The sequence below is a fragment of the Lingula anatina genome, chromosome 2 (genome assembly GCF_051362555.1).
Source record: "Lingula anatina isolate TDL-2025a chromosome 2, LinAna3.0, whole genome shotgun sequence".
NCBI lineage: Eukaryota > Metazoa > Brachiopoda > Lingulata > Lingulida > Lingulidae > Lingula > Lingula anatina.
This window is the reverse complement of record NC_141768.1, coordinates 42152621-42165156: the sequence shown is the minus strand read 5'-3', so window position 1 is coordinate 42165156 and position 12536 is coordinate 42152621. Positions and strand designations below refer to the sequence as shown.

At 35.9% G+C, this 12536-nt stretch overlaps 1 protein-coding gene across 10 annotated transcripts in view; it reads left to right on the top strand.

The window, feature by feature from the left end:
• LOC106176690 (tensin-3) overlaps positions 1 to 12536 on the top strand; it is a 117937-nt gene that overhangs the window by 100793 nt on the left and 4608 nt on the right. For 8 of the 10 annotated variants that reach the window (XM_087006949.1, XM_087006952.1, XM_087006950.1 and 5 more), the window contains 7 exons: positions 262 to 309; positions 2373 to 2567; positions 3177 to 4086; positions 4219 to 4287; positions 4478 to 4680; positions 10087 to 10176; positions 11739 to 11864. In XM_087006949.1, coding sequence (XP_086863075.1) covers positions 262 to 309; positions 2373 to 2567; positions 3177 to 4086; positions 4219 to 4287; positions 4478 to 4680; positions 10087 to 10176; positions 11739 to 11864 — 1641 coding nt within the window. The remainder of the gene's footprint in view (positions 1 to 261; positions 310 to 2372; positions 2568 to 3176; positions 4087 to 4218; positions 4288 to 4477; positions 4681 to 10086; positions 10177 to 11738; positions 11865 to 12536) is intronic. The other 2 variants (XM_087006953.1, XM_087006954.1) reach the window with 2 other exon arrangements.

Below are 12536 nucleotides of genomic sequence, written 5' to 3'. Positions count from 1 at the left end.
TGGAACAAATCATGTAGACTAGTTTTTGCCAGTAATTAGTTTGTTTGATGTTTTAAGTAGTTGTGGATGAGCTGTAGAACAGCATGTTCTTGTCAGAAGAAACACCATTTATTTACGAGCTAGCAATCTATGTAGCAATTATGATTATGAACCAGCAACAGCATGTCTTAAGTATTAGACAACTCAACTTATGCGACATTGTTTTTAGTATTATTTTATTTTGAGAGATATTAGATTTGAGTTTTATTTTCATTTTCTTAGCTACCCCACCCTTCCCAGTATCCCCACAGACTCCATACCAGAATACAGGTAAATATTGGGCCACTGTCACTATATGTCAGATTCAGTTCATGTCACTTTTTGCTTCTTATTGCCTTGACTTCGTCACTTTCACTTTCTTTTTTGTGAAACCTTCACTTTATTTCTCCAACATATTATATTCATGACACTTTCACTCCATTTAACTTTCATGTCACTTTCATTTTATATTTCTTTCACATAAGTCCTTATTTCTTTCAGTTTCATTTGACCTCACTTTGTTTTCTGATTGAGTCATTTCATTTTAATGCATTTCTCCCTGCCCTTTTCACTTCTGATCATGTGTTTTGCTTAATATCGTGAGCATTTTGTTTTAGTGCATGGCTGTTTTAGTAACTAATACATATTGTAGAGCAGGTTTATTTGGCATTGGTTAGGTTGTTATAGCAATATTATTTTGAACAAATTTTTCATTTGAAATGATTGGTACAAATTATTCTCCATGTGAGAAAACAAATAGCATGGTACCAAGTGCTGCACTTTGATATAATCTAACAGTTCTGCACAGAAAGGGGTACAAAAAAAAGCTACCTTACTAGCAGGCTCCAGATATTGGCACAACATAAAAGGTTTCTGAATCATACATTTTCAAACTAAAAATTGATTTAATGAACCAAATAGGAAACTAAAGGAAAACACATCTCAAGACAACTTGCTTGTATACGACATTTGCTCTCTGTTGTATGGTCTTATCTTTTTATGATGCTTGAAGTGCATGCACTATATAGTTCTGGTATTTGCTACTGTATTGCTTGCATGGATGAGGTAGAATGTTATGTTTGAGGCTTTGGCAAATAGCAAAGGTTATGGTTTATTATGTTCACATGAATCATGGCTGTTTTTATTGCTTCATAGAACCGGCGCTGTCTTAGAGAATATGTATGACCTTTCTGTTTGGAATTAAGTAGAACATAAAGAAGAAGGGCAATTAAGAACTTCTGAAAACAAAAAACCAGATAAGCATGCTGTTTTTGAATAAAAAAAAAGGAAAGAAAACACTGCTTGAAGTAGGAGTGAAACTTTGCAAATCTACACTAAAATGAAAGAAAAAACAATAATTACCAGGTCAAACTTTTTTAATTTAATGAAAACATGATTGTTTACATTTTTTTCTTTGATTTTAATAAAAAAGAAGTCAATCTTATTTTTTATTTGTATGATGAATGAAGAAAGGATCTATTATGTTACATATCTTCCTTAATGTCATGTTTTGTTTGGTAATGTTAGTGTTTTTTGCCTTATATAAATGTTACATTACGCACAATCTCAAAATTACAAATCCACAGTGAAGATTGGGGAATGCCTCACAGAAGTTTAAAAATTCATGTTTAGATTTTTTTAAAGCTTAATGGAATATTATGATTAGATTAAAATGAGTCGGTAATTTTCTGCAGCAGATTTTTCTTTTTTTATTTTGTTTTATTTTATTTTTATTATTTGATTAATTTTTTTTTATTTTTAAGAACTTTCATTAGAATAATAGAGGATGTTTAGATAAATCATTTTTGGTGTAATATATTCAAAAGAGGCATTTTTAATTTATGAGAGAAAATGTGTTTTGGTTTTATGAAAATGTCAGTAACTTAAATGTTTTAAAAAACATGTCATTGCTTATGCTTTTTACCATTTTTTTGTCCATGTCATTTTGTGCTACAGTGAAAAGGGAAAGCAGAATTTCTATTTTGTGAAAATCACACTTATCATCACAAGGAACTCATTATCACAAGGAAGGAAAGTTGGAGAGTTCTTATTTAAAACCAGAAACAGTTATTATCAAAATGAGTGCTTGTATATAACCCTAAAGAATGTTCATAAAAAAATAAGGATATAGAAAACAATCCACTGCTTTTCATTTTGTATGCTTCCCTTGACACATTGTTGCTTTTAATGTTTATGGTATTGTTATTGTTTACATAACTGTATTGTATATGTTTTGTGCATTTATTGCCATAATATGATATATGTTTATGGATTGGGTTTTGCTTCAATTGTATTGCTTGATGGCACTGTTTTTTGTCTCTTTTTTTCTCTTTCCTGCTTTGCCGTATATCTAGTGGGCGGTGTGTATACCAGGTCACCATCTTATCAACTCCGTTATAACACCATCACCACTCCTCCCCACAACACTGGGCACGTACCGGTCATTCCGGTCACTCCACCAGTCACTCACATGGTCCATAGAGGGCGCCAAAGACATGTGTCTGATCCGCTTTATGCAACAATCCCTGATGACGTGTTCAGCTATCCAGGTAGTTTGCCTTGGTATTTTGGGGCAGTTGCCATAAAGAATAGAGGGGGTTTTAAACAGGCATTCCCATTGTTTTTTGTTCAGAGATTATTTATAATATGGTGCTTGCTGTGGGGGTTTTATTAAAATTTAATAAAATTAGGGTTTAAGGTGCTATTTTTATAATGAATTCATAAATTTCGCATGCCATGGGGGTTTTGTTAAGTGTTTTCACTTTAAAAAGGTTTTATCAAGGTTTAACTAATAACGGGTTTGGTGCCAGAAGTACCAGTACTTGAACATGATCATGTTTGTTACCTCTCTTCTGCCAACCACTTTCCAATATTTTCATTGTGCTTAGCATTTAGCATTTGACAGGTGTGGAGTTTTATTTCTGCCTTGTTTTGAAATTTATTTCACACTCACTACACTAAATTATCTGAGTTTTGATTTGAAAACGCTGCTAAATGTGTTACTATAATATTGATTGAAAACAGAGTGTATCTTTTCTTTTTGTGTTATTTAAATCTTCAATTATTTATTTATTTTGACAAAGGCAAACAAGGATTATGCTTTTGTTGAATCTTCATGCAGAATCCATTTACTTTTACATGTACTTTTGCTGTTACAGTGAGCCCAGTGCCTCCACAGCAGACATTTACAAAGAAGGAGGTACGTAAGGTGCAACATCAGTACCAGTTCCAAAATGGCATGCCTCCAGGTGGACCCCCAATGGGAGGTCCAGTGCCTCCTATGCTAAAGGGTCCAGATGATGTTGATCACATCAGCCTTAACCAAATCAACATGGCAGAAGTTGGGAGTAGCAACCACTCGCCAACATCGGTGAGTCAAATCCACCAGCTGGCACCACCATCACCCTCTCCAGCACCGTTCCCCACTGGAACCCAGCAAAGGTACCAATATGAATATCATACTAATAACCGTTCTCAGGGTGGCCAGAGTCCTCAGCCTGTGTCACCTTTCCCTATGGGGCAAACCACCATGCAGAGACAGGAGTACCACACAGCTAACCGCTCCTTCAGTAGTGGGGGTGGTGTGAGTCCTCAACCCTTTCCCACTGGACAAAACACCATGCAGCACCAGGAGTACCAGTCTGCATTTGCCAATTCGCCACAGCCTGTGGTCACCTTTCCCCCATCAGCACAGAACACAATACAGCGACATGAGTTTCATAGTTCTCAGCAGGGCTTCAATCAGAAACAACAACAGCAGCCCCCCTCCCCAGCACCTGGGTCCTTCCCCACTATAAACAGACAGGGTGATATACAGTTACAGGTTCACCATCAACAGCAGATGTCGCCAGTACAGCAACAACAACAGCAACAGTTTCAGCAGCAGCAGCAACAGCAGTTTCATACTGAGCGCAGACAACAGTACCACACAGAGAACAGAAGTTTTCACCAAGGAGGTCAGGAGAACGGAATGAATACCATGCCACCTGGTGGACTGCTGCAAGTTGACACCAGGCAGCAGCACATGTCCTCCACCATGCCAAGAAGTGCCTCTGCCATGAGTGGAAGGTGAGTTCTTTATAGGTTTTAAAGGAAAAATATCATTTTGCTTTTTAAAATTTTGAGAAACAAAAGTGAAAAGATTATTTTTATTTAAAATGGTAGAGGAATAAGAATTAATGAAACTTCTTTAATTTATAGTCAATTTTCTGGTCATGAAAGCGGCATGAATACCATGAGCAGTGCACACAGTCAGATGCAAGGAGGAAGGTAAGACTGGGCAAACAATTAACAGTGAATTATTCTGTTGAAAAACAACTAAAGCAAAAACAGATACAATAATTAAGTGTTTAGTCTTTTGCCCCTCTCCCCCTGCCCCACCTCCAGGCCTCGATACCCTTTTGAAACTTGGTATAGCCAATATTGTTATCTAAGTCTTGAATCTTGTTATTTTTTTCAGTCAATTCTCTGCTCATGAAAGTGGCATGAACACCATGAACAGTCACAGTAGTCAGATGCATGGAGGTGGCACAATGAGGAGTGGGATGTCCACAAGTCAGTCTGGATACAACATGTCTCCACCCATAGGCCAGAGCTCTCCCAACACACCCAGTGTCTACACAGGCTTCTCACGTAGGGGAAGCTTATCATCCAATGCTTCAGGTGAGCAAAAAAACACAATGGTTGTTATTAGCGTATAGTCAGTTGAATAGAATGAAGAATGCTTATGTTTTCAATTAAGGACCTTGTATACAGGGTTCCACATCAGGACAAAGGTTAATACAGCTAAGGGATATAGAAAGAGATAACTTAGGGTCACATTTATCCCAATTTTCGTTAGGTTTTTTAACTTTTTGGAGTCCGCTAATACTAGGCATGGATTCTTTGCTTTGTATAAAAAAGCCAAAAAAAAAAAAAAAAAGGTCATATTGATAACTGCAATAAAGTTACAAAGGAAGGCATGGTTGGAATTTTAAATGTGAACTTTGAAATTGAAGAAGTGTATTTACATTGTTTTGGTGCTCACCTCTGGCTAAATAACTGCCTTTATAGTTCACTGCACAAGAGGGGTTCAGAGCCATGGGTCAGGAGTCAGCAGTGAAGGGGGCATGTTTTACTTTGAGCAATATAAAGTTATGGAATGCATGGTATTATTGGACACTTTGTAACATATTTAAGTGACATGGAGACACAGGGATAAGGCATGGTCTGCAATAAGTATGTCAGAAGAATTTAGTCAAACAGTTTGTTCAATGAACATATACAGAATAAAGTTTGTTTCCATTCTCCACTGAAAAATCTTATTGTATTGTTCATGAGGGTTTGAGCGAACTTGTGCTCAAATGATAAAGGTAGGATAGCACAGTTGGGAGATTTGACAACTTTTGTCAGTGCAGAATTAATAATAGCAGTGGTTTTTCCAAGAGGCTGCCATTATAAAGACAATATATTTGATGCAACCAAGGAAGTAACACAGGGCAGACTGAGGCATCAAAATCATGAAATAAATCATGGTATATAGACAGTGAAAAACTTCAGGCAAAAGATACAGGAAATGCTTCCAGAGTTCTAACATCCCAGGCAACACATTTCTCACAACCAGCTAAGCACAGCTGTCACAATCTGATGCCCTGAAGATTATAAATATCTTGCCCCACACTGCAGAGGTTATGTAGTCTATGGTGAGAAAGAGAGAGTCTGTGTAGGCAGACAGAAGGAAATGCTCCTGGTGTTGCAGAATCCTGTATAGTGTTTGAAGCTATGGGGAATTTCTCCTCTACACAGGATATGCCAGCGTTATAAACAGGGATGATTTAGAAGACACATCTGATGGGATGTTTTGAATTAGAATATATATTGCAGAGATTAACATGTGAGTACAGTTGGTGAACAAACATATAAAGAATACCACTGTAGATGGAAATAATGTTTTTGGGTTTTAGTTTTCACTTTGCATAAGGAAATTTGAAGGCTGTTTGACTTGATGATGGTAGTCATAGATACATCAGTTACTTATCGCTATTTTCTATATGGGGTCACTGTATATTGCTGTAGATAATTGTTATGCTTTTATGTTTTGAACTGTTCATGCTGTGATATGGGTCATTGTGATAGGATTTTTTGTTATGGCAAAGTTGGAATATTCTACATCATATAATTTACAACATAAGAGTATTGAAATGCCAGAACCGAAATGCAATCTTGATGTTGCAAAATAATTTCGAAATATGAGAGTAAATCAAGAGCAAAGTAAGGTCTTGTTTTGGCATTAGATTTTGAAAAAAATAATTTCCAAAAAAATAATTATAATTTAAGGATTAAAGAGGCATTTAGCATTTGAAATACTTGAAGGGTCACAAAATAAAAGAGCACAAGAAGTTGTTTATGTGAAATTGTTTTATCTTTAAATTTCAAGAAATCCCAGAGGAGGTTTTGTAAACAAGATTCCTGGTTACAAAGAGAGACATACAATACCCACAATCTGAATGTTTTTCAGTCGCTTCCAGGGTTTTTTTCATTTAATGAGTTAACCAGCTACACAGGAGCTCTCCCTTCCTGCAACAAGCAACACTGCAGCTTAATTGTTTTAACAAGCTGTTCAAAAAGAAATGCTGAAATGTAGTGGTATAGTAATTCTAGAGCACTTTACTCTAAGTGCTTGTTATTTTGAGTTTTTTTAAAGGTTCATTCATTTACCACTGTCAAAGTGTATCGATCATGGGTTTAATAATAATGGTAATAAAACTGTCTTATAGTCCCATTACTTCTGAACAGTTTGTACTTTTATGACCTTTTATAGTTAAAGAGACATTTGAAACTGATTTTTACTGATAAAATAAAGTATATGTTTTCACTGTGAAAGCCATCAAGATAGTTGATATAAAGCAGCAGGCATAAAAGGCTCAAGTTTTGTTTTAATTTATAGGTATTGAATGTGCAAATGTAGTAAATGGATGTTTCTTTAGTTTATGGAAGGGTGTATATAGACTGTAATTTGTTTCTGTAAATTCTGCTTAAAGTCATTAAGATTTGTTTATCTGGCTTTTATCCCATTAAAACCAATTAATGTTGATATTGACTTGCAGTTTGTGTGCTTATTGTGAGAGGGTAAATACAGTAGCAATTATAAAGGTAATTCTGAATTTTGTCCCTCACACATTCACATTTTTAAAATTTAAAAGCACATTCACATTCATAGATGTTGATGAGCTGTCCTGTGTGAGAATGGAACAGGAAGATAGATTACTTGTAATAAAAAACATTGTACATTACAAAAAGCTGTTACATATATAAGATGTTGACTTGTTCCCCTGGGCCTAGCCACTCTGTGGGAGAGAGTACCAGTTAAATAGGTCATGAGTAATAAATCACCCACAATGCTTTTATAATAGAGTCAAGGCCTGAGGGTATATGTATATATTTGCGACAAGATTGATAGTGAAATCCAACACAGTCCAGATCTGCAGGCCAGATAAATGCTGAAATGGTTAAAAGGCCACAGATGTTATCAACTTACTACATAGTTTAACATGTGGTTGGTGAGGTCATTATCATTGTAACCTTAATAGTGACCAGCTGCAGTGGACAGTGACCAGCTTGAATTGCAGGCATTGGCTGGAGTAGTTAGTGTGGAGGAAGGAGTAGCCACCAAGTTGGATGTACACCTAAGTTCTGTGCAACACACAGTGGAGGGGTAGCACTGGACCCTGGCTTTCTAAAAGTTAGGATTGTGTAGATACTTTGATGTGGATTGCACTAAGGTTCTGAGTGTGGGACAAGTGGACATTAGAGTGGACAGTACACAAAAATGCTGGCTGACCAGTGGACGGAGTTACTGGCCCATGCGGGGTCAACTTCACCAAGAGGTTAGGAGGAATTGGGACATGGTCTTGGGTGGATGAATACACAGAGAGAGTGAGCCTCCTAGGACATGTGTGGTTGAGGGTGGATGAATAGAGAGAGAGTGAAATCAGATAACAGAATGAACAGTTCATTGTCAACTTTTGACAGAGGCCTTTTTGTTGAGGCCTGAGTAGTGGTCAACTAGGGTAGTTTGTGGTCAGATTGTTGCAGGTAAAAATTAGTCCTTGCTGCTCTTGAGTTAATATTTGTATAGGGTGTTTTATGGTGATGATCAGTGTCTTTATTCTGTTTGGTTTGGGTCAGATTGCTAGGTGTTATCACATCAAGTAGCCCTCCTGATAATGAAGCTGCAGCAACCTGAATAAATTCAGATCCACTCATGTCTTCCAATGCTATCATTACTCCATCAGAAGAAGAGAGGTGGTGTGTGTTAGAGTCCAGAAAAGGCTCATTTTGATTTCTGCATATTTTAGTGCTCAATACTGACCCTATTCCTGATGCTCATTGGTCAGTTGTTCACAGGTAGAAATATTTCTTTAGGTGTCAGGTGACTAGAATGACTTGTTAGTTAATAAACAACCTTTTAAGATTGAGGTTTGGACCAAATACAGGTAGGAGATGCTTTTCTGCATTTTTATCAGTCCAAGCAAAAAATGGCGTTGTTGACATTACAAGAAGGTGAGTTTGCAATGATTGCTGATTGAACTGTTGAGTAATCAGCAGTGCAGTGAACTATAGAATGTAGCTTATTTTGTGCCTTTGAGTTGGTAAAAAAATCCCAGTGGAGGTAAAAAAAAAAACCTTTGTCATACTATGTTGAAAAAGTATGCTTTTATGCTAAGATTTGTTTAAGCCGGATGTGCAGTGCTAATAGTGGTTTGATAAGAATCTTGATTGGGAAATTTAAAATATGTTATCATAAGAGTGTTAGGCATAAATGTAAGTTGGGTAAACATTTTTTATTCACTATAAAGATGGATGTGCATTGTACTAACTGAACTACTTACAAAAGTTACAGAAAAACTCTGTCAAAAAGTGGTGAAAAGGTGCTCCAGAGGAAAATCGTGTGTAAAAAAAAATAAATAAAAGACCAGCTAGCCAATTTCTCAGACACTCACAAATTAGAAATGATAAATTTAAAAATCCTATGAAGTTGGAATTCTGTTGAGATCAAGTGCTATAAATGATTGGACTCAATACCCCTCTTCTTTCCCACCTTCCTGTATTTCACATACAGCATTCCATATCAGGTACATATATGTAGCGAGCAATTAACAAGGCCATAGACCATGTTAACCACAGGCAGACTATGCCAGGTATGGTATGCAGCATTCTGGTGACTAGGTTTATATAGATGTTATACAACAATACATACTTTTAGTTATAAATGAACAGTATGACAATAATGGTTACCTAGGGATTGGATGGGGGTAGGGGCTAATATCTTTTATGACAAATAAGCAAGCTGTGCTTTTATATTAATTATATAAACAATATTTCAAATAGGAAAAAAATAATCAAATTTCAAATTTCACAAATGAATTTTTAGGTGAAATATGCTCGATCTCAGGTAAAGCTACCTGCTGAACTGGCTCTCTTCATTTGTACCTTTAAAGGTACATGTATGTGATTGTTATGTATGTGATAGTGTTTGACAGTGGATGCAGAGTCATGTGTTAATACTAGTGTACTCATTAAGAATAAGAGTCTTTGTATTGTAAGTGGAAGTACTGGTACATCAATACCCCACCTGACACATACCTGAAGTGACATCAGGGGGATTGACACATCTCCTGATGGCTCCTGTCTCCCTTGTTGACCATTTTCTCTTGTGATTTAACTTTGGTGTTATTGTCATGAAATGCATACTCCACAATCAGAAGTGCTTGTGATTCACATGTGGAAAGGATATGACATAGTCGACATCACACCTATGTACATAAAAATCATGTCTTTAGTTTTCATTTGAAGGAGTAACCAGATCTGATATTGGGACAATTTTACATAGACAATATTTAAAGCAGGATGCAATTTACATGTTTTATTTAGAATGTACTAATTTGTTATTTTTACATATTAAATTATGACACTCTATATGTCTATTGTCTTCCGTTCATAAATCATCACTCTCTGGCATATTCCTTGTGACAATGTAAGTTTTATGTGTAATGTGTTGATTTTTACAATTTTTATCATTTTTTCCAGAAAATGTATTTGACACAATGCATCACACACCAAAGTTTGTAAGGGATACTTCCAAGTTTTGGTACAAGCCCCACATTTCAAGGGAAGACGGTGAGTGATATCTTTGTATTAAGAAAAATTCCTCTGTGTTATAGTGTACTACCTAGCCTTGAAATCTTTCTTGAAATCTGTAACCAGGGGCCTGTTGTAATAATGCTAATTAACTGTTGACTGTGTTTATATAGCATATATGTTTTGTATTGTGTGCATTCTGTATTGTCTGTCGCAGTCTGCTCAGCTGTGTTAATTATTTATGTAATTCGAACAATATTTAATTATATAACCCCCCAAAATGTTGTGTTTAAAATTCCCTTTAAAAGATGTTTTGAATATTCTGAAAGATTAGTTTGGTTCTCACAGAAAGGAGAGCATATTTTTGTAAATATTGATATGGTAGATCTGGAAAAATTAGTATATGAGCAGCTTTTGAAAGATTCTGAGTAATTTTATTGTTTTTCATTTTATGCTGTCTGGGTTTTGTTGAGCTCTTTATTGTTTTGCCAAAACAATTGTTCATGGACAAATACAAAATAGTCCTGTGTTTATCTCAGATGATCCTTCAAAGAGAATGTCTGACTTGTTAAAGTAGTTGCCAGAGGAAATAAGCTGCCAGTTTACCAAGTGAATCAGGAATAAAGTTGATGTATCGTTGCAAAGAGTGGATTCAAGTTACATTGTTGATTTCCTGCTGACTCACTGCTGTTTTTAAAATACCCGCCCATTTACAGAAAACTGTCTCACCCAATATTCATTTGATAATCTTCATTTGAAGGATCATTTCCCCCTTCAGGTAAATAACATCAAAGTGTTTTTTAAATAAAAAAGGATATAATTCAATGGAAATTGGGGTTTGCAATTTGCGAGTCATTTTCAAAAAATGTTTGCAGATCCAGGGCAGCACACAGGGTTACAGTGGGGGAAATTGTCACATGTTGTGAGACTATAATTATTTCCACTGCAGTATCTCCATACTACAAAAAACAATTAAGATTAATTTATTTGAAATAGGATTACAATTTATATGAGTCATTTATAGAAAATGCAATATTATGAAGGATAAAGTATCCCATTAGTGGATGAAATTGGGTAGGGTATGGTAGAAGCTCTCTGTTATTTTGTTCCACAGTGGTCTTTTGCACTTGTATAATCACTGCAATGTGGGAGGTTTATTTTAGTAAAACTATACACATATTTTAGAGGGTGGTATAGTATAAAGCTCTATAATTTCTTCTCAGTCTCAGTGGGTAGCTATTTTAAGAACAACAGGTGTGGGCTGATAGTTTTAAGCAGCTGTGTTGGAATAGGGTTGAGACTGTGAACTATTATTTTGACATTAGGGAATTACGAATGTTTACCTCCTTGTGCAACATTACAAACAATAAATGAGATGTTTTAATGGTAGTTTCAAAATATCCGACTAGGAGTGCCACCTGGTGGTAAATGCTGGTAAATTTAGGTGATGTGAGGTGCCTGAAATTTTTGAAGTGCATCAACAACTATTAAGGAAATATTTGCCCGGCTAAAATTCATGACATGTTAAAATTGAAAGGGGGGAGATATTTTAAAGAAAAGTATTGTGTAATTATTCTTACGTTTGAAATTTTTTCTTTCAGCCATCAACCTGTTGAAGGACAAACCCCCTGGCACTTTCGTAGTTCGTGATAGTAATTCTTTTCCCGGAGCTTTTGGCTTAGCAGTCAAGGTTGCCCAGCTACCTCCAAATGTACAGGCAAAGACAGGTATGTATGGGAGAGTATTTGCTGGGGCGGGGCGGGGGGGGGGGGGGGGGGGGGGGGGGGGGAGACTAACTACCTAAAAATGCAAGGAGGATGCTTTCAAGTTTGAGGTGTACAGAATTGAAGGTTATTAAGGATAATTTTCTTTTTTTATACTTGTATAATTTTTTAATGCATGCATTTGTTAAACATGCAGGATGCAGGAATTGTTTAATTAAAAACCTTTGTAGAGAAGAAGCCCATATGATGGAGTTTTCAGTAATTTATAGTCTCAAGATATTTTTATTCAGTCATGAGTGGTTTGTCCCATTTGATATATGTATTGTAGACATTTTGCTGACCGACTTAATTTATTTTATCAGGTTGGCTCCTCATTTATCATAAATCTCTGTTATTAAAAATATCTCTGTAGTGACGTTCAGGAAATTACTGAGTTTCAGGCCTAGATAAAGTTGGTACAAGCTGTAATTTGAACCATGGCCAAAGCCATATCATTTTATCAATAGACAAGGAAATAGCCAGATGGTTTCTGCAATGGATATTGCCTAGTTAAATGCCAGTGACTTTTTGTGATAAATGTATCTTAAATGTCCTTGTATACCATCAGTTGCAGTAGACATAGCCATTTGTGTCAATGTTTAGTTACCTTAGGAAACTTTCAGCAGAGTATTTTTG